Below are 22172 nucleotides of genomic sequence, written 5' to 3'. Positions count from 1 at the left end.
GTTCCTGTAGGTTTTTGCTCCAACCCTCAACTAGCGCACCTGGTTGATAAACTGAATCGGAAACCTACAGGAGGGTAGCTCTCCAGGAACAGGGTTGGAGAGCGCTGGTGTAATGGTTCTTGTCTGGATGATTCCATCTCGATCATGGGCAGCAGATGGACAGAGAGAAAAGACCAAAGTAGAAATTCTTCCATATTGTCCCATGTTTTATTCAGTTTCCTGGGATTCAAGACAAACACTCAGGCATGAGGTCAGAATTCCAGTTTGCCACACTTCCTTACCCATCTTAACCAGAGCAGCAATGAGTGCCCAACAGTCATACACTCACAGACAAACATACACAGGCACTCAAACAGTATACTATTGTAAAGAAGTCTGTCTTTGATATTTATCAAAAGTAGGCACTTTTGAAGTAGACCACTTTTTACTGGATGGTGCTTTTTGTTATATACACCATTAGATCCTCTTGCATAAGGTGTAATGCTCACAGTGTAGACAGGCAGTGAATAGAACTAGGAAACAAGACTTTTGGTTGGAGCTTGACTACTTTAAAAAAGAGGCTAATGTTCGTTCATGCTTTAAATAGAATGACTTAGCTCGGGCATTAGGGAACAACTGTGCATATAGTCGCATTGTACAGTAAAGGTTTAATTTAGGGCCATGGAAGGGAACGCTATAACAATTGAGGATTGGAAGGAATTTGTATGCAAATTATGCTCCATCTGAAGCTCTCTTTAAAGAACAATGTTTTAGTCAACTTAAATGCCATTTAGCTTAAACATAGGTCTGAATCCGTCGAAGTGGCCTTGTTATTCCTTACTTCGTTGACCGACGCAAGAAAAACCATGCTTTCAACCTGAAAAAATCTGTTTCTCCAGTAAGTGACATGTTCTGAACCATGTCAGCATTTCAGTCCATTTATTCATCTGTTTTTAATAAATCATCTATAGTTGAATTACAGTGTGATGAGGTAACGGGCAGCAGTTGCATCCTAAAAGTCTCTTGTAGCCCCCCACCCCAGAGAGCTGCTCTTTAAAAAAAAAAGCCCATGTCAGTGTCTGAAATGGCACCCTATTCCCTATATCATGCACTAGTGGTACACTGTATAGGGAATAGGGTGCCATGTTATGTAGCCTGTCCTACACAATGGCCGCTTCAGTGTTTGGTACCACACCGTTGCTGCCTGGGACAGTTTCTCCCTTGAGGAAGCACCACTACCAGACCTCCGCCACTCTCTTTCTGTACCCAGACAGTGTGGGCTTCAGTGAGATCCCTGGGCAGGCTGGCTGCTGGAGGTGCAGTCTCTTTACAACAAGAATCTGATTAGAGTTAGTTTCTCCCCTCCCTCCAGGGTGGGTTAACATGGCGTTACTACCCCCATCACCTCTTCTGCTCCCAGATCTCAGCCATGTTCAAGTCTAGCTTTTCAAGTGTCCTCAGTGATTGAACGTTCTCAGTGTAAAACGCGACATCCACCGTCACCAGCCTGGAGCGGGGTGAGAGTCATTATGGGGGATGGGGGGGGGAGAGAATCAGAAGTGCTTTCAAGTCATCAACAAGTCCATTGAAATTGTCCTTTAGCTTTAGTGACAAGAAGCTGTTTTATCAGACACATTAAGCCTAGTTCTGGAAAAATGACTTTCATTAGAGATTCTCCATTGAGCATGCTTTTTAGTCCAGGAGTAGGTTAAATCTGTGTCGTGTAAATACCTGTTTATTACTCTATTTTTGGTATGGTCAAGCAGAGAACTGCAGGACAAATTTTTGGGGCAATATTACAGAAATGCTCTCTCTCAACCCCCACAGAATCCGACTTGAGAAACACTCACCCGTGTTGAGGTCCACCGTCGTGGTGCACCCCGAGACGGGCCAGCTGCCTTTTAAGGTGAATTTTAAGGCTGGCATTGATCCTCAGGAACAACATCTAGGCCCAGAGAAAACAAACAGACAACGTTACCCTCAAAAACTCTACATATCTAGTCAGCTGCGAATGCAATGAAGACAACCTGGACCGTGCCCAGTATGTTGTAAAAGCGCATGAGAATAGCGGTAGAAGTAACTATAGCGTAGTTCATTATTACACATTTGAATAATTAGAAGTCATTGAATAGGATCTCTGTGGTATTATTGGCATATTACCTGTGCCTGTTCCTCAGGTAGCAGCTCGTAGAGGGCTTCATGCATTTTGGCCATTTGTTTACAGACGTTGCGAAAGCAGGCCGACGGCATGGGGGCCTTGACTTCATACTGGCGGGAGACGAAGTAGATATGTTGATTGACATTGGCTACAGCGATCTTATAAAGTGGTATTGTAGGTTAGACGGGGAGCGTTAGTGGTTTGGACCTGTAGAACTCACCTTAGACAGCACCTTCTCAAACATGCTGTCCATGATCGACACCAGTTTAGCAGAGATCTCTGCTATGTGATCGCTGTAGTCCTGGCAAAAAAGAAAAAAAGATTCTTAAAACTCAAAAAAGGCCTACACGTCATGTCACTCACGGCTTACAAGTGAATCTCCGAACTAGAGTACTGTCCTCGTGCGCGGAGGTCTGTGCAGGTCAGTGCTCACCTTAGTGATGTGGTCAAAGTGCCTGAGGACGCTGTACTGCTTGGGCGTCAGCTTGGTCTCAAAGTGGGCCCTGATGACGGGAATGTAGTGAACCACCAGCTGAAGACAGCGAGAGGCCAGGGCTGAGGAAAGAGGCACACTATGGTTATTTCTACACGGACAACACAGACAGGAACAAACAGCTATACTAATGTAGAGGTAACCCTGTAGTGGGGCAAAGCATGTGCATGTAGTAAGTCTACCATCATGCTTTAGGGATACGTATCTTTTCAGATTCAACAATGATTCTTTAGTTGTGGACACTACATCACCACACTCCCTCGCTTGCTCTTTGTAAGTCACCTTGATTCAGCATCTGTGTTCTCAGTTTCTTTATTAAAATATTTACCGAATTAAAGCAAGGGGCTCTAGATAGCGTCGCACAAGTAGAATACAAATGCATGCTGGGCCGGGCATGCCCTGAGCTCGTGACGTGAGCGCTACCGACGCTCCGGCCTTTGGGAATCGCACGCTCCACTCCTCGCTCCAGCGCCGCTCACATACTCTGGTACATACCCAGGTTTTTAGTGGTGATGGTCTTGAGTCCCACCACTTGTAGTGCTCCTGCCCCCAGGACCAGCTGGCAGCTCCGCGAGTTGAAGTGCTGTCAGAGAGAGAGTCAGGGACCATTCAATACAACATGGCAGTTTGTTAGTGGGATGCTTGCCAGGTAAATGTAGCCAACTCTCAGACCATCCTTCTAGACTGTTGCCACACAGGGGGTGGTGTGTTGTTACCTTGAGTAGGTCTGAGAGGCGGGTGAGCATGTCTGTGGAGATGGAAGGGATGTCGTTGACACACTGACAGTACTCCAGGAAGATCCGGATCAGTAGTAACACCGTGCTGATGAGGAGGACACGAGGTCACCAGTCAATATGGGTCATATCATTTTTCCCTACATGCATTCTGTTTTGAATGTGGGAGTGGAAAGGCGCATTTATCGTAGTTAGTAAATCAAAACTCACCCGACAACAGCATATTTCTGGCCATCAATGTGTAAATAATCACTTGGTTTCCTTTCTTCTGTGCCTGGTGTTGAGAAGACAGAAAATAAACTCAGTCAGTCTAGGGACAGCCAAATATTTTTTGGGGGGCTGACCATCGGGAACCTGGACTGACAGTTGTGCAGAGCGTGGGTCAGTGACAGACTATGGTAAGCATGGTATACATAGCCTAAAATTCACTTTGTGATCCACCAGCCACTGTGGCAGGTAGATGAAAATATCTACCAGCCACTCAGGTCTTTTACCAGCCAAAATATTTTTGCCATAATTACATAAAACATTTTTTTTTTTAACGCTTTGTAATGTTTCTAAAAACCAGAAATGTATTAGTACGAAGTAATGTGGTATATTGCTGAATTTCATTTCATTTTTTTGTGACCCGAGTCCAAAATATCATAGACAAAATGTTCAGCTGCCCCTTTAAGTGTCTCTGAGATTTGGGATCTCTCTCTTTGCTATCAGTCGAAGCAGCAGACTCAAACTAACGTTGAAAAACAACGGCGCAATGTAAATAACCAAAAAACACGAGGACAAAGTTTCACTTTGTAAACTTGAGTAAATTAGACCAACTTTCATACCTGTGCACAGCGCCTCCAAAAATGAATCTATCAGCACTTAATTCAGTGTGGACAGCTCACCTGCCAGGCAGTGTTACAGCGAGAGTTGGGATATAGGATTCCTATATATTTGAGCGATTAGCAGCTATGAAACAGAACAGCAGAAATACTTCATAAACAGATATCGCAGCATTTTTCAAACCCTAACTGTGCTCATACTTGACTTTTGACAATTTTTATTCGCGAATGTAAAGCTCGCACTGTAGAGCCCTGCAAATTGACCACCCGCCAACATGGCTGGTGAAATAGACATTCTTACCTGCCAATATCTAAATCTACACGTGGCTGGCGGGTGTTAATTTTAAGCTCAAATGGTATATTACCTTGGGGTTTGCGTTCGGGTAGTGTGATCCTGCCATCTGCTATGGAGTTAACCAGGTCCTGGAATTCTGCAGGAACCTCTGCCTGTTTCCACCGCTCATTGTCCAGCAGCAGACTGGAGAGAACCCACACACACAGTTAAGATAGACAGTATTCAAGTTCCTGAAGTATTGCACATCTATTCCCTACTAAGGTGTGTGTGTGTATACTCTACAGTCTAATACCTGAGCTTGGTCTTGCGCTCCTCGTGGAAGCGGTGGACAAAGCGGTTGGCCTGGCTCTGTAGCGCCCCCCTTAGGGACACGCTGCGTCTGCAGCACAGCTCCTCCGTGTCCCTCACAAAGCCTTCCACCGCCTGGGACAGAAACACAAACTCAGCCGAGCTCAGACGCTCCAGGGAGCCATCCTGGCGGAGAGAGAAAGTGATTATTCAAGGTTACAAACTACTACCAGCAGGGTTGGAGTTATTCCAATTTTACATTGTCAATTCAGAACATCAATGGAAATTCAAACCCTGCCTGTACAGTCACACATTAGCCATTAGTGTGTTTATCCTGTCATGGCATGCGTTAAGCTAGCTAGCTACCTTGGCTCTGGCCATGAGGACTTTGACACAGCGGTCGTGGCTGACGTCTGAGGCGGTGTAGAGCAGCTCCTGGATGTTATTGGCCACGCGGCCCAGCTCCAGGTCACTGGGCATCATGTCCTCACTGGACCTGCAGCCGGACAGACAACATAGAAATACAATTACTAGAAAGACACTTTTTTTTTTTTTTTACATTCTATTTCTTTTGTACAGAATACAGATGGCACTGAGGAAGGGACACTCCATTTTTTTATTGTCTACTACAGAGTATAAAAAGGTCCCAGCTGGTCCCAACCCTCAAACATGTATACACTCATTGGGCAGTTTATTCGGTACAGCCATCTAGTACCAGGTCACCCCCCCCCTCCCCCAGCCTGAATTCTTCAGGGCATGGAAATGTTGCTCAATTGGTATCAAGGGACTTAACGTGTGCCCCACACCATTACATTTAATGCCTATACCGTTGACACCAGACAGGATGGATCCATCCTGGCTTAAACCAAATCTTGACTGTCATCAGCATGACACAACAGGAACCGGGATTCGTTGGAGCACGCAATGTTATTCCACTCCACAATTGTCCAGTGTTGGTCATCGTGTGCCCGCTGGAGCCGCTTCTTATATTTAGCTGATAGGAGTGGAACCCGGTGTGGTCGTCTGCTGCAATAGCCCATCCGTGACAAGGATCGACTAGTTGCCGTTCTGCACACCACTGTTGTACTGTGCCGTTATTTGTCTTCGTGGCCCGCCTGTTAGCTTGCACGATTCTTGCCATTCTCTTTAGACCTCTCTCATCAACGGGCTTGTTTTTCGCACACAGGACTGCCGCTCAAAGTCGCTTAGGTCACTCGTTTTGCCCATTATAACGTTCAATGGAACCCTAACAGAATGCCACGATGCATGTCTGCCTGCTTTATATAGCAAGCCACGGCCACGTGACTCACTGTCTGTAGGTCCAGTTTCGTGTATGAGGTGGTGTACCTAAAAACAAAAAACTGTCCAACAAGTGTATACTTCCAGAATTTGTTTGAACTCATACTGGGCTACCTTGAGACGAGTCTTGTGAGGCGTCATAGAGTCTCACCTTTCCACAGAGGGGTCATATTATTGTGTAGCCCAAACTGTTCGGATGCTACAGACAGAGGTTGGCATATCGGCAGTACCGACTGTAGACGAGTCCCGTGACGCTTGTGGGGGTCGTAGGGAAAAATGGAGCTTGTGAGTCTTTATATAAAAAAGGGGTCATTATAGTTCTGTAGGCCAACCTGTTTGGACGCTACAGACGTTTGTGAGGAACCGATTTTCGGGATGTCTCCTGGTCTAACAAACACTGCTGTAGCTCAGCCAGCTTCCGCCTTCAGAAGCAGAAGGCTGACATCAGAGGGTGCGGTGGATATCTCTAGCTTAAACTGGGGGATTTTTTTATTACGTCAACTTGATTTCCAAAGGGGAGCGGACATAGACTCTAGGGTTAACCATGGCAAAATGCATAGAATTGACGGAAACTTGCTTTAAAACGGCTAAATGTTCTCTCAGCTCCATGGGAGAATATGTAGAATTGCAGGAAATTAGCTATAAAAACCACAAAGTCAATTGAGAAATGTGTAGAATTTCAGGAAATTGGCTTAACTTAAATGTCTTTGCACCACCAAAATGGGGGCCAAAAATGTTGCCTCGCCAACAGACCAACTGTGCCCACTGCCACGCCCACCACCTAAGCCCCTTTTTGAATAACCCTGTATTCTCTGGTTGGGATATGCTCACACCATTCAAACACAGAAAAGCTGCTTTTTAACATACTTCCTTAAAACATATAGGAAGAAAAACTCACTTATATTGTAATTAATTATAGGCCATATTTGATAGAAATCTGGAAACACTGGACAGTTACTTTGATTTCCTGAGTGTATACAGCTGTGCAGCATGTACTGAATCTTTTTCACACTGCCTTGCCAACCCAAACTTTACTTTGGTGGCAAAAATAACCAGGCCAGCACAGTATAACCTGACTCAGTAGTGTTAACAGTGTGTGTTTGTGGTTGGTGAAGGTGGTGAGTGACTCACGAGATGCCGGCGGACCCTCCTGGCTGGAAAGCGTGTTCCCTGCTGGAGGACGACTCGGTGGTCCCTGAGGCGGAGTCACTACCACAACCATCCAAACGTGACAGGGCCTGCCTGGGCCCCACCGTGGAGCTCTGCTCCTGGCCACCGCCTGCCCCCAGGTGCAGCTGGGCATCATTTAGAGCATCGCTGATGAACAGGCCCTCATGGGTGAGGTAGGCCAGTTCTGCTTCCCCCTGATTGAGAGGGGTCCCTGGGGCCTCAGCCAGGCCCCCTGCTGCAGCCCGCTCTAGCAGACGGCTCTTCTGGTTGCTGTCCAGCGCCTCCAGCACCACATTCCTCACCACACTGAGCGTTGCCTGGATGAGGACATATGGTCAACGTATAGGACAGAGGAACCAACTACCAGGGTGGGGTCACTTCCATTTAAATTCCAGTCAATTCAGAAAGTAAACAATTCCAACTAGAAATGTCCCTTATTGAAAAGCCTTGAAGAGAATTGGTATTTCAGTGTACTTCTTGAATTTAAATGGAATTGACCCCAACCTTGCTAACTACACCAGATAAATTAAAAGGCACAGATCATCAACTTCGAGTCCTACAACGGGCCAGTAAAGTAATGCACTTTAAACAGCTGGTTTGCATGTCAACCAAAGAAAAATGTGTAGACACCGCCAAAATAACAAATGCTAAAGTGTTATTCTATTCTTTTATGCCAATTTATATAGCAAGACATCTAACTACCTTTCATTTTCTTTACCTCTTAAAACTTTCTTCAAGTATTCTATTCCGCAAGAGGACAATTCCATAAATCCCATTTTGATTAAATCTAACCGACCGGGATTGTATTTTAATAAAGTATGATCCTCACCTTGATCCTCTTCAGGAAGAGAATGAAGTTCTCAAAGACGGACTTCAGCAGCTCAAACCACTGGGGGAAGGTCATCAGACGCATCTGGTCTGCCAGCCTGACCAACCAGAAGCAGAGAGAAGGGTCGTATTCATTAATGCAAACCATATCAAAACGTTTTGCAACAGATTTGATTTGGATCTCTTTTAGTCCCCATTTGGACTAATCTTCCAAGAGTCCTTAAACATTAAAATACATTTTATAATACGAACGCATTTTCACATATAACGCACTATTACAAACATAATGACCAAATAAATACTCAATCTAAAAAAATATTGATTCTTCATCTACTATAGTCCCACAACATTTCTATGTATTATATGTAAATCGTTTTAAAATAAATGTTTAAATGTATATATTGAAAGGTTTCTGGTTTGCTCAGTTAATTTATTCCATTTCTTTATTGCTCTAAATTGAAATGTTCTTTTGCCTATTTCTCTTTTCTGTCTGGATAACACAGATGGTGGACAATCTATTCCTAGTATTTACTGAATGTCTGTCTCTTACCAACTGAATACCATTGTGAATAGAACTTGGCCGTTTTAAATTATGTATATTATGAAATAAAATAAGCATGTTTTTTTTCAATTATCAGAAAGAGGTTCTTCATCCTTTAAAAATGGTCTCTTGAAAAACATCAAGAAAAAAATGTCACCTTAAATTCCTATTACTAACAACAAACAAGAATGTTTTTTTTCTTCTTTTTCTTTGCCAGCTTGATGTTTATTTTGGAAATAACAGAGCTCTACCAGGAGGGTCATACCAGAATGGTAATTTGCATAGCATTTTTACTCATGTGAACAATATATATATTTTTTACTTCAGGTCTGCTTCAATGGCTTTCATAGGTAGGTAAAGCATTGTTTTATGAGGACTGATGTCAAATTATGGTAATTGTGTATGTCCAAAATATTAACATTCAATTACATTCAAATTAATGTGTTTTCAAGTGGTGTATGTCCCTCAAAATGATTCTTACATTTCTAAATGATCCAGGTTTTTCCACATGTTTAGACTACATTGAGAAAATATGACAACGTGCAGTTTTTTTATTATTATTATTATTATTATTATATACACAACTTTTAAGTCTGAATATTGATGAATTGAACCCATGGGTCATGAAATGTGGTTTAACCAATTTATGTTGCCCAGTAGTGTTGTCAATTGAAATAATATTTTTCACCAAAATAAGTATTTTTTTATTTAAAAAAGAAAGGTACCCTATTCTTAGTCCGAAGTGCCTACATAAAGCCCTCACTGTGAATCAGAAACATATTCCAGGGTCAGCCTGCCAGCTGAAAATAGTTGCCTGTGTGTGTGTGTGTGTGTAGGCTACATGCCTACACACACACACACACACACACACACACACACACAATGTCTTCAATAAAAAATGTAAAAGTACAACTGTTTGTGTGTTATTAGTTTAGTCAGATTGTGTCTATTATTGTGACTTAGATGATCAGACCACATTATGAGTAATCAATGCAGAAATCCAGGTAATTCCAAAGGGTTCAAACTGTTTCTTGCAACTGTATATGTATGTACGTACGCATGCATGCACACACAGGAAAATCCAATGTTTGGCTTTAAATAATGGAGGAGGGCTGGGAGTTGAACAATCAAGTTTAATTTAAATGTTTTGTTCATATCCACTTTTAAATCCATTGTCAAAAAAATACTCTACCAGCAGGCTGAGAATAGGGTTAAATCGGTTATTGGACATATTCAGGTTCTTCCAGTTGGTGTCTAGCGAATACGACCCAGGGGTATTGTGATGACAAACTTTAAGAACATAGCAGATAGAAAAGTACAAATATACAAACTGACCAAATTCCAAGACTTAATTTCAAACCTTGATTAAATTGGGATACGATCAAGTGCATTTGGAAAATATTCAAACCTCGACTTTTTCCACGTTTTGTTTTACGTTACAGCCTTACTCTAAAATTGAATAAAATTGTTCCCCCCCCCTCAATTTACACACAATACCCCATAATGATCAAGCAAAAACTAGTTTAGACATTTTTGCAAATGTATTAAAAATAAACTGAAATATCACATTTACATAAGTATTCAGACCCTTTACTCAGTAGTTTGTTGAAGCAGCTTTGGCAGCGATTACAGCCTCAAGTCTTCTTGGGTATGATACTACAAGCTTGGCACACCTGTATTTGGGGAGATTCTCAAATTTTCTGCAGATCCTCTCAAGCACCGACAGGTTGGTTAGGGAGCATTGCTGCACAGCTATTTTCAGGCTGTGTGCTTAAGGTTGTTGTCCTGTTAGAAGGGTGAACCTTCGCCCCATTCTGAGGTCCTGCACGCTCTGGAGCAGGTTTTCATCCAGGATCTCTCTGTACTTTGCTCCTTTTATCTTTCCCTTGATCCTGACTAGTCTCCCAGTCCCTGAAAAACATCCCCACAGCATGATGCTGCCACCACCATGCTTCACCGTAGGGATGGTGCCAGGTTTCCTCCAGGCGTGACGCTTGGCATTCAGGCGTGAATCTTGGTTTCATCAGACCAGAGAATTTTGGCATTCAGGCCAAAGAGTTGAATCTTGATTTCATCAGACCAGATAATCTTGTTTCTCATGGTCGGAGTCTTTAGGTGCCTTTGGCAAACTCCAAGCGGGCTGTCATGTGCCTTTTACTGAGGAGAGGCTTCCGTCTGCCCACTCCATAAAGCCCTTGATTGGTGGAGTGCTGCAAGATGGTTGTCCTTCTGAAAGGTTCTCCCATCTCCACAGAGGAACTCTAGAGCTGTCAGAGTGACCATCAGGTTCTTGGTCACCTCCCTGACCAAGGCTCTTCTCCCCCGATTGCTCAGTTTGGCCGGGCGACCAGCTCCAGGAAGAGTCTTGGTGGTTCCAAACTTCTTCCATTTACGAATGATGGAGGCCACTGTGTTCTTGGGGACCTTCAATGCTGCAGACATTTTTTGGTACCCTTCCCCAGATCTGTGCCTTGACAACCCTGTCTCAGAGCTCTACGGACAATTCCTTTGACCTCATGGCTTGGTTTGTGCTCTGAATGCACTGTCAAATATAGGACCTTTATATTGACAGGTGTGTGCCTTTCCAAATCATGTCCACTCTATTGAATTTACCACAGGTGGACTCCAATCAAGTTGTAAAAACATCAAGGATGATCAATGGAAACAGGATGCACCTGAGCACAATTTCGAGTCTTATAACAAAGGGTCTGATAACTTATGTAAATAAGTTATTACATTAGCAAAAATGTCTAAAAACCTGTTTTTGCTTTGTCATTATGAGGTATTGTGTGTAGATTGCTGAGGATTTGTATTTATTGAATACATTTTTGAATAAGGCTGTAACGTAACAAAATGTGGAAAAAGTCAAGGGGTCTGAATACTTTCCGAAGGCACTGTCTGTCTCTATTTATGCAACAATGAAAATTCAATAACAAAAAAAGAAAACTTACGGGGCCAAATCAAATGATCTGAAGGCAGAATTTGGCCAGCGGGCCGACTGTTGAAGAGCCCTGTTCTAAACAATACGTTTATCTGATAATCTAACGTTACGCCCTCATAATTAGATTTCCACACCCAGATTGGTTTCACAGCCCTCGCGTCATATTCCAAGCGCTCCTTTCAATGGCAGGATGACAGATGAACGCAGTCTAACTCTCATTGTTGTTGTTAAGACGACCATAACCAAATGGTTTAGCTTCCTTTCCTTTGTTGAGGAAGGATTCTCAGAACACCAGGCCATATTTTGACAACACCTCCAGTGCATTCGGTAGATATTACCAGCAGCTCAATGTGCTCAAGCAAATACAAACGCATTCAATGTATAGCTAGCTGTACTACTCACTTTGTGACGATGTCAGTGTCGATTTCTTCAATCTGCGACACCGAGTCGACAACAGACTGTGGGATAAGAGTATGTTACTTTCCATATCTGTTTTACCAACTCAAAATGTATTTCTCGTTTGATACAGGTGTGCTAGTTCAGGAATAGACCAAAAAAGTGGAACTCAGAGGGGGTGCTGGAGGAGAGGTTTGGGAAATACTCTTAACATGTCAAAACCCTTTTCCTAATTTCACCATAAATGTTTATGATCATGAAGTATAAGTCTGTTCTCCGATGCTTTTTATGTCTGGTCTTTTACCTGTGTGACGATGCTCTTGGCTGCTAGGATCATCTCGTCGCTGTAGATGTCCAGAAAATCCAGCTTCCGCTGCCTGAGCAAGCCAAACACCAGAGACTCCAGCCTGTCCTGTCTCCCCCCACACACACAGAGATTGAGCAATACTATAAAACCCAATAACTCCAATCAGAGTAATTCTTCACTTCAAGAGATCAATTATGATCACACACCAATTCATCAATTAAATTACAATAAACTGATAAACAAAGAGATTCATATTTCAAACCAATTAAGACAACGATTTCCGCATAATGGGGATAATTAAAATCCCCTTCAGAGTCATTCAAAGTTACCCTTACCCATAATAACAAAAAGGCAATTGCCAATTGTGCTACTGAAATGTAAATTAGGTTGATGATTGAAGAGATCAACACATTGATGTTTTCCTCTGATCTGAACAATCTATACAAGAGTACCCAAAATGTGCCATTTTTATCCACTTGATTCCAAGTAGCAAACTTGTTCGGAAGAATCAGACCCACCTTTATTGAGACTGAACGTTTGTATTGCATCTGTGAGAACAGTGACCACTGTGACAAAACACAACCTCAGTTTGATGCTCCAACTACATCTACACATTCTCAACATTTTCCATTTATGGTTAAACTCAACCTATAGAGTTCAAACCATAACTTATTTTTCGCTGTCTTCTGACAGTGGATTTAGTACATTTAAACCTTTGTGTAGCCAGGTAAGTCATTTGAGAATCTATGAGTTAAATATAACGACCACAGAATTAAAATGTAAACATTGTTTATATTTTTATCTCAATGGTACAGACCTTCTCCATGACCTGTCCGTCGTCCTCCAGACTCCTGCTGAGGTCACTCCTGGAGTACATGCTAAAGTCCTCCACCATCATCTTGTCTATCAGCTTCTCCATCTCACACAGCTGCGAGCCCAGGTGTCTGCAGGTGGGGGGGGGGGACAGGAGACGTCACAGGGTCCAAAGGCCACACTCAGAATACACAGAGTATTTCACTATGGGACTCGTATTTAAAATGACTTATATTGACATGAAACTCTGTGAAAAGTATTCTGACTAGAAGTGGTGTGTATTTTAAACTTACAGCATGATACAGTTCTGCAACCACGCTGTATGTGCTTCAAGCTTACTCACAATAAATAGTTGGTGTGGAGTGCTGCTTACTATGATTTGATGTTGTTTGTCTCATGAGTGTCAGCGCATTTAATCAGACAAGTGTCACCACCGTGTGCGTCGATAGATCTATGTAACACAAACATGCTACACACACCCACCCCCCCCCCCCACCCCCCACCTGAAGCTGTGTATCCCCTGCAGCTCCTGCTGCAGCACCTCCTTGGTGGTGGCGATGAGCTCCAGGGCCCCAACGAACTCCGAGGTGGAGAGCAGCAGCTGCACAGTGGGCTGGCTCTGATGCACCGCCGCCATCAGCTTCAGCTTGTTGTGCAGCCGCGCGCAGTTGGAGCGCGTCAACGCCTGCCGCAGTGCCCGCAGCGGGCCTTCGCACATGATGCGTTCGATGGCGGCCGTGCGGCCCCGGAGGACAGCCACGGCGCGGGCGGTTTCGGTGAGGTGGTCCTGGAGCTCGTGCTGGGAGGACATGGCGTGGAAGAAAGCCTCGGAGCGCAGGGAGATCTGGCGCGCGATGCTCACCTCCACCACGTCGAGGTAGTGACTCAGCTGATGGAGAGAGGGAGAAGCCAACAACAGGAAACATGACTGTGAAGCAATGAAAGGACATGCAGGACATGACAACTGTTCAAATTTTCGCCGGCTCACCTTTTCCTGTAGTAACCGTGACGATGCCATGTCCCTGCTGCTCTTCCGCCCAGCGCTGTTGAAGTGGGACCATGGTAGGACCGCGTTAAAGGTCGCTGGGTCGTCTAGTGCAAAGTCAGGCTTCATGAAGATCTGTTTAAGCCAGACATTAGGCAGATATTAATTTTGGAATCCAGAATGCAATATTATGTGTGCTGCTCTGTCTAGACATGGGAGATAGTAATACGATTAAAAATGTATTATATAAAAAAGTTTACGGTATTGTTTGAGGATCATGAAAGCATACAGTCAAATCAAGGGGACAAAACGGTTCAATAGGGCTCTAGAAATCCCCACAACTCACATGGTTACAACAAAACAAGAGGAAGTAATTACCTTGGGCACCTGCTCCAATTCTGTTCTTGATTTGTCTACGAAGAAGAGAAAGTGAAAGAGCACATTAGTTGAATCAACTCACTTCAACACTGAAAGGAAATTTGATATTTGACAAAACAAAATAAGATTGATTTGTCCGTATGGTCCAGAATAGATACTGTAGGCCCCAGTCATTATGGTGCAGAGCTGTTTAATATTGCATACCGTGGTTGTTTGTGATGCTGGATACAGTATCCAGCTCATCCTTGTTGGGACAGATATTCTTGCATCGCTCATGGATTTTCTCCCTCTACAGAGAAACACAGACACAATTTAGTTTAGGCCTAATAGCTTATACAGTTTAATTATAGTGGATACATTTTCTTAGTGCTATTTCGACCATGAGTAAAGGGAAGAGGGAAGTCTTAGAAATAGCTTAAAAGGCCATGTTCATTACATTCAAACAATAGAAAGAGGATTTGACACCTGGACTGTGTTCATCAGGCACCAAACAGACAAACTGGAAGGGACTATCTGGACTTGCCCAATAAGAAATGCAATGTTTTCTTTTCCATTGCAACATGTTTTTAAATGTTTTCTGTTGCATGCCCTAACAAACACAACCCAGGCCAGACAGTGGCCTCTACTTCTGTCCAATCTACTGAATAATTCAAACTGAATGACAGGGGCAGCAGGGTGTGTTCGTTACCTGAGCTGTTTCCTGCAGGTAGGGGCCAAAGTGTTCCTTTGTGATGTTGGGGAGGTAGAAGGAGGGCATGACTTCTGTCTCGGCAAAGTCCAGGCCCCAGGATTTGGTGAAGAAGTCAGACTCCCTCTTGGCCAGCCGTGGGTCGTTCAGCGCGGCTGGGAGGTTCACCTTGGAGTTGTACACCGTCCACCTGTGCTGGTCGGCCACCACCGACGGGCCCTCGCATAGCCCCCGGGTTGCCTCGCCTGCAAGGGCACGTGGGAAATGTAGTCAGTAGAAACCTTCAGCAGTAATAAAACATTTAATGCATCTTGAGATGCATTCCATGGTTGCGCTCCAATTCTCTAGCCTGACCCACCATCCTCACCGATGCGCTCTTACCGAGGCTACCAATTCTCTACTACCCTTCACCAAGAAGTGTGCACTATTTCACTTCCGCTAATGCATTTAAAAGCTTTGGATTGGTGCAAGAATGGCTGGACGGAGTGCCTTACAACAATCAATTTCTTTTAAGTCCATGAGGGAGAGTGTACAAGTGCAAACTTTGGGAAGGGGTAGAAAATAAGACTGCAAGTAGGAATATGATTGATCAACAATGAAACAGGATGAAGTTTTATATATATTCATCTTGTAAGACTGCTGGCCAACTGTAGGCTAGTTCTTTACCCGTGGGCTCCTTGGGGCAGACGTCGGGCAGGGAGTGGACGGGCCTGTATTGTCGTGAGGAAGGGTCCCTGTCCTTCCGGAAGATCCCCTCGCTGCCACCACTGCTGGGATGAGGCACTGGGGAGGAGCTGTGGGAGGCCATGGCATCGGTGCACCTCTCCAAGGAGGCTAGCTGAGTTAGCAAACATAGCACTGAGTCAGAGAGTATCAATACAAAACGAAGACGTAGCCTAAACATTCATGTTTGCGGTAACAAAATAACAAAACACTAAACCAGACCATCTGCAGAGTTGTTAGTCCAATGGCATTGAAAATAGGGCCAGAGAAAACGTGTGTCAGTAGTCAATCCATTCAATAGTCAGCCCATTTTTCTGTGCACGGCAATGACTTTCAGTTATTGTCACAAGTCACTAGTGTGAAGCAGAAGTGAAAGTGCTGATGTATTGATGCTCAGACAATTCTGGCTCAGAGGTGCAGATGTTAGGCTATAATCTGAACAGTGAGGAAAGCAATGCCTTGACTCACTTCCTCTGTGTATTGATTCAGTTATTGCTTTGTCTGCATAACTTGCCCAGTCTAACTAAACTGAATGATCAAATTCAAAGTAATTCATCATTGGTGGTTAAGGTAGTGGGTGCCTAGAACAGGGCCTATGTTAACCAATATGATCAGACTAGAAGACAGTGTTGTGTAAGCAACTGAGACCATGATAAACTGCCTACAGGAGCGAAGATCCTTTGTTGTCTAATCAGTCTGTTGAAAAGATTAGGGTGAAAGGTGGCTACAATCAGCTCCTGTCAATATGGATGTGTTGTCTGTTACTGACATTATCGAATGCAGGGTGAAATGAGAAAACAAAATGATTTACACCAGAGACATATATTACGTCTGTCATATGACTGATTTACACCAACGCCACGTGCATCACGAGACACTGCACACGTCATTGGGCAATGACGTCGTCGCTGCCTATATCAACAACGTCAAATGTTAATGCATGTAGCTTGCTAACTAACTAAATGGACAGCTAGTCAGCCTAAATTCGCTAGCTTAGGGCTATATGGATCAAAACTCTACTATGCAAAATGTCAAGAAAATATAAACAGCTATTTCTGCGATTCAGATAATGTTCCAACTCCATCAGGGATGACGATGTGGTCAATTAACTGACGTTAGCTGGGTAACTTATCTGATCAGATGACAGTTTTTACTTACATTAATCTAGTTAGCTACTTAACGTTAGCTATTTCACTTTTTGAATAGCTAGATAATTGAGTAGAGAGGTGTTTGCCTCACCACACTGCTAGACAACTGCAGCGCCTTAACTATCTCAGGTGGGGAACAAGATAGTAGTAGGTAACGTTAGCCAGTTAGCTACTATAGCTAAATATGAAACACCGCCGTCCACATTCACATTTCCCCGTCATGCGGCAACATTAACCGTCATTGACCATTTTCTAATTACTCTTTACAGACAAGATACGATGAACTCTTCGAGCATCGATATTCGAGTAGCTCCCCACGACTGCAGCGGCCTGAAGAGACCAGCTGGTTACACGTAGACTGATAATCGAAGCTAGCAGAATGCTAGCCAAACAGAGACGGAAGCAGTCCACACAAATACATGACCGCTGAGCTTTTTTGTTGTTGTTGAAGAGCAGACAAAAAAGAAGGTGCGTCATGTCTGGTACCTGTTGTTAGAAACACATTCGTTCTTGATTCTTCTTTCCACCATCACGTTAACATTCGACGAACCAGGAGAAAACATCAAGTAAACCACCGCCGCCGGTACCGTAACCATAATGCACTGCGCGAACAAGCTTCGCGTTCTTTCGTGCTTAACGATGCAGTCACAGCACACCGCTTCAACATAGTTTACTGCAGGGAAGGGCGTGGGGGGGGCCATAGTGGCTCTGCGTACCCACATCCATACACCCCCTCCCCACCTTGTGAGCAAAACATTTTAGTGGCCCCCCACATGTGAGTGAATAGATACAAAAATGGCAAGTTAATTTCCTGCAATTTTACACATTTTGCTATGGGGTGTAGAGAAAATGTTGCAGTTTTAAAGCAAGTTTGCTGCAGTTCTACACATTTTAAACTTTATTTGTCACATTTTTTATTTAACTAGGCAAGTCAGTTAAGAACAATTTCTTATTTACAATGACAGTGGGTTAACTGCCTTGTTCAGGAGCAGAATGACAGGTGTTTACCTTGTCAGCTCGTGGTTTCGATCTAGCAATCTAGCAACCTCTCGGTTAACCACTAGGCTAACCACTAGGATACCTGTCGCCCCACTAGTAACCTCTCGGGTACTGGCTCTAACCACTAGGCTACCTGCCACCCCCACATGCGCTGAATACAACATGTGTAGGACTTACCGTGAAATGCTTACTTACAAGCCCTTAACCAACAGTGCAGTTCAAGAAAGAGTGCTCCGGTACCGCTTGCCGTGCGGTAGAAGAGAAAGTCTATGACTTTGGTGATTGGAGTCTTTGACAATTTTTTGGGCTTTCCTCTGACACCATCTAGTATATAGGTCCTGGATGGTAGGAGGCTTGGTCTCAGTGATGTACTGGGCCGTAAGCACTACCCTCTGTAGCGCCTTATGGTCAGATGCCGAGCAGTTACTATACCTGGCGTTGATGCAACTGGTCAGGATGCTCTCGATGGTGCAGCTGTAGAACTTTTTGAGGATCTGGGGACCCATGCCAAATCTTTTCAGTCTCCTGAGGGGGAAAAGGTGTTGTCATGCCCTCTTCACGACTGTCTTGGTGTGTTTGGACCATGATAGTTGAAACTCCCGACCCGCTCCCTGTTGATGTTAATGGGGGCCTGTTCGGCCCACCTTTTCCTGTAGTCCACGATCAGCTCCTTTATCTTGCTCACATTGAGGGAGAGGTTGTTGTCCTGGCACCACACCGCCAGGTCTCTGACCTCCTCCCTATAGGCTGTCTCGTCATTGTCAGTGATCAGGCCTGCCACTGTTGTCATTTTGCCATAGGATGAAGGCAAATGTTTGCAGTTTTTAATATGATAACTGATGATCAATGGGCCCCACACCGGTTGGTAATTTGACCATGCTTATTACAAGTTTAGATAGCTGGCCGCTAGACTAACTTAACAATCAAAAAACGTTTAGCTGACTTGGGCTATTTGAGTGACTGCTGATGCACAACCAAATTTTGAAATTGCACCTTGTGTATTCTATTATTAAGTAAGTTGAGACCCCGACTGAGTTCCTAAAAAAAAAATACAAATATAGTTGCTCATCTCCTACCTACTGCTTACAACTGACAATTTTCACATTATCATAAGTGGCAAAAGTAATTTTAATGTGAACTAGCTAGTACTGTCAATCCAAATGAATTCTGTGTATAATAGGGTGAATGTTATTGCATATCTTATTTATTTTTGCTAAATAAACCAAATATCTAGTATACATAAGTTCTGTCCAGTGTGGATTTGATGATCTTGGATTCCAACAGTGGACTGGAAAAAGAGAGAGCACTCACACAAATGTGAACAATTTAAAAGCGTTTAACTTTTATTGTTTCCAGTTGGTAAAAAAAAAATGTGTTGTCTGCAACAGCAACCCTCTTTGCAGAAATAATACTCAACATCCTGTATAAAGGCATCATGCGATCAAGAGGATATAAAGCAGAACAAACTGGTAAAACATGAATGTAAGTTGGTTGAACGGTAAAGAAAATAAGCTCTCACACATTACTTAAATTGGGGTACAAATCACTGGGTAAATTAACATACACACAAACATAAACATAAATATTATATACACAATGAATGCAGGTACATATGGAAGATGAGAGGGGAAAACTTTCATACCATCTGAAAAGTCAATGTGTTTAGGGCCACACTTCAATTGAAAAAAAAATGATGCTTGCTTGAATACATTCTGGACATTCAGATATGTGTCATTGTCAACAAGTTTCCATCAGTCAATTCATAGATCTGTTTCTCCAGTCCTTGTTCAGAAGGGCAGAAGGGTACACAGATTGAAAAGTGATATTATTTTGTATTATGTAATTCTTCCCCTTCTAATACCACCTTATGTGTTGATGTGGTGATTGATAACATTAAGATAGGGTACATGTTGGGATTCATGGTAAAAAAAGGTACAAGGCCATAAACACTTTTTTTATGCAATCGCCAAATATTGATTTAATAGGCCTAGTTTAACAACATGGGTCTTCATGTCTAAGAAAAAGGAGGTCATTCCAAAACAGTAGCTAGCATTACAAAGTATGCTTGTTTCTGCTACAATTGCCTCATAAGTTTCAGATAGAAAAAGAAATGACTATAAAGGTCAAGCCACACACACACAGCCTCACAATGGATTTTGCATCAGAACATTACAAATCTGCACCTGTGGAAGAGTTTTCTGTGTTAGCATATACTGTAGCGCTTTTTTATTGTTAACATAAAAATAGAATTATAGTATCGAAAACAGCACTGCTAGAAAAAAGGTCACTTGGAAAAAAAGCAAAAAAGTATTCTGTAGCTCTCCAAAATATTTAAGTTAAGAAATGTTTAACAGTCCTTTAAGCTGTTTTTCCACCATTCACTTGGTTATTGAATGGCCCTTGGGTCATGTTCATTAGCCACCAAACAGAAGAAAACTGTCTGAAACAGTGAGGGACTACCTGGATTTGTCCAATAAGAAACTACAATTTTCATTTTCTGTTGCAAAACGTTTTAAGATGTTTTCGGTTGTGTGCCCTAATGATCACAACCCTGGTAGTTGTGAAGCGTCAGTTGGGGTTTGGGAGGAGACCGCTGTCCATTATCTAGTCCAGGGGCCCTTGGAAGATGAGTCTGAGGTAGCCGCTCTCGCCGGCCAGCTGCTGCACGCAGAACGGACACGCGGCGTGGAAAGTGTGCGTGCCGTGTGGCAGCGGGATCTGGCTCCAGAACGCCGCCGTCTTCTCCGAGCACACATGACCGCATGGACTAAAGGCGTGTGTGGGCGGTGCCGCGTCCAAGTAAAACCCCGCCTCACACCCCAGCCATAACGGTACATACGGCCCCCTGGTTCGGCACATGGGGCACTCCCTCTCACGGCCCACCTCCACCACCTCATCCTCGGGCTCCCGTCCTTGGCCTCCCCAGGCGTGGTAGCCGTGCACATGGCCGCATCGGAGGTAGGCCCAGGGCTGTTTCTCATCCAGGATCTCCTTGCGGCGGAGGCTGGGGAAGGCCAAGGTGTTGAAACCTACGGGGCACTGGGGCCGCCCGGCATTCAGCTCCTGCCTCAGGGCCTCCAGGTGCTTCACGGTGGGAGTGCGCGAGAGGCCCTCGGCCGTGCGCCACAGGAGGGTGGCGCCGCACAGGTCGATCAGCGAGCCATCCACCAGTTCCTGGCTCTCGCTCTCCACCTGCAATGGGAGAGAGGTGAGGACAAGAGACACAGAAATATTAGCAAAGAGATGGGAAGATATTAACAGACACAATACACAAACATGCTCCACATGGAGTTGCTCTGCAGTCTGCCTTGATTAAATGTGTCAACGGTCCAGCAGACGGCAACCTACGGTTGCCACATTTAATAGCTGTAGGGTGAAGGTGGGATCCTGGGTTTTCCATTAAGGTAGTGGTTTTCATTTGTTTGGAGTGAGGAGAGATACTGTAAGTACACTGCTCAAAAAAATAAAGGGAACACTTAAACAACACAATGTAACTCCAAGTCAATCACATTTCTGTGAAATCAAACTGTCCACTTAGGAAGCAACACTGATTGACAATACATTTCACATGCTGTTGTGCAAATGGAATAGACAACAGGTGGAAATTATAGGCAATTAGCAAGACACCCCCAATAAAGGAGTGGTTCTGCAGGTGGTGACCACAGACCACTTCTCAGTTCCTATGCTTCCTGGCTGATGTTTTGGTCACTTTTGAATGCTGGCGGTGCTTTCACTCTAGTGGTAGCATGAGACGGAGTCTACAACCCACACAAGTGGCTCAGGTAGTGCAGCTCATCCAGGATGGCACGTCAATGCGAGCTGTGGCAAGAAGGTTTGCTGTGTCTGTCAGTGTAGTGTCCAGAGCATGGAGGCGCTACCAGGAGACAGGCCAGTACATCAGGAGACATGGAGGAGGCCGTAGGAGGGCAACAACCCAGCAGCAGGACCGCTACCTCCGCCTTTGTGCAAGGAGGAGCAGGAGGAGCACTGCCAGAGCCCTGCAAAACGACCTCCAGCAGGCCACAAATGTGCATGTGTCTGCTCAAACGGTCAGAAACAGACTCCATGAGGGTGGTATGAGGGCCCGACGTCCACAGGTGGGGGTTGTGCTTACAGCCCAACACCGTGCAGGACGTTTGGCATTTGCCAGAGAACACCAAGATTGGCAAATTCGCCACTCGCGCC

General features: G+C 44.1%; 2 protein-coding genes across 5 annotated transcripts in view; both read right to left on the bottom strand.

Moving 5' to 3' along the window:
- Positions 1–185: 185 nt before the first annotated feature.
- LOC106585841 (vacuolar protein sorting-associated protein 54) lies at positions 186–17670 on the bottom strand. 3 transcript variants are annotated; one of them, XM_014172526.3, is made up of 24 exons: positions 17475–17670; positions 15784–15955; positions 15118–15362; positions 14634–14718; positions 14430–14464; positions 14055–14186; positions 13570–13955; positions 13071–13197; positions 12772–12819; positions 12251–12358; positions 11953–12008; positions 8070–8166; positions 7202–7557; positions 5138–5267; positions 4776–4957; positions 4554–4666; positions 3575–3638; positions 3347–3452; positions 3126–3213; positions 2571–2692; positions 2358–2438; positions 2140–2247; positions 1830–1924; positions 186–1486 (listed from the first exon to the last, which is right to left on the bottom strand). In XM_014172526.3, exons 2-24 carry the CDS (start codon positions 15923–15925, stop codon positions 1381–1383), a joined length of 3012 nt encoding a protein of 1003 aa, XP_014028001.1. In that variant the 5' UTR covers positions 15926–15955; positions 17475–17670; the 3' UTR covers positions 186–1380. The 3 variants fall into 3 exon arrangements, with proteins under 3 accessions (XP_014028001.1, XP_045561804.1, XP_014028010.1); XM_045705848.2 differs by having other exon boundaries at positions 12772–12801; XM_014172535.3 differs by lacking the exon at positions 12772–12819.
- Positions 17671–19307: 1637 nt separating this feature from the next.
- Positions 19308–22172, bottom strand: part of LOC106585880 (E3 ubiquitin-protein ligase pellino homolog 1) — a 56022-nt gene continuing 53157 nt past the window's right edge. For both annotated transcript variants that reach the window (XM_045705836.2, XM_014172603.3), the window contains one exon: positions 19308–21179. In XM_045705836.2, the coding sequence (XP_045561792.1) occupies positions 20592–21179 (588 nt within the window). In that variant the 3' untranslated portion in view covers positions 19308–20591. The remainder of the gene's footprint in view (positions 21180–22172) is intronic.

The sequence above is a fragment of the Salmo salar genome, chromosome 02, assembly GCF_965601325.2.
Source record: "Salmo salar chromosome 02, fSalSal1, whole genome shotgun sequence".
Classification (NCBI taxonomy): Eukaryota; Metazoa; Chordata; class Actinopteri; order Salmoniformes; family Salmonidae; genus Salmo; species Salmo salar.
The sequence above is the reverse complement of the archived record's forward strand: the minus strand, read 5'-3'. Positions and strand labels throughout refer to the sequence as shown.

Excerpts from the sequence above, each read along its gene's own strand:
- LOC106585841 (XM_014172526.3), bottom strand. The coding sequence starts at position 15,925 with ATGGCCTCCCACAGCTCCTCCCCAGTGCCTCATCCCAGCAGTGGTGGC. Across the intron at positions 13,956-14,054 it reads CACGGTTACTACAGGAAAAG|CTGAGTCACTACCTCGACGT; the intron begins GTGAGCCGGCGA and ends TCTCTCCATCAG. Across the intron at positions 8,167-11,952 it reads GACACTGACATCGTCACAAA|GCTGGCAGACCAGATGCGTC; the intron begins GTGAGTAGTACA and ends CTGGTTGGTCAG.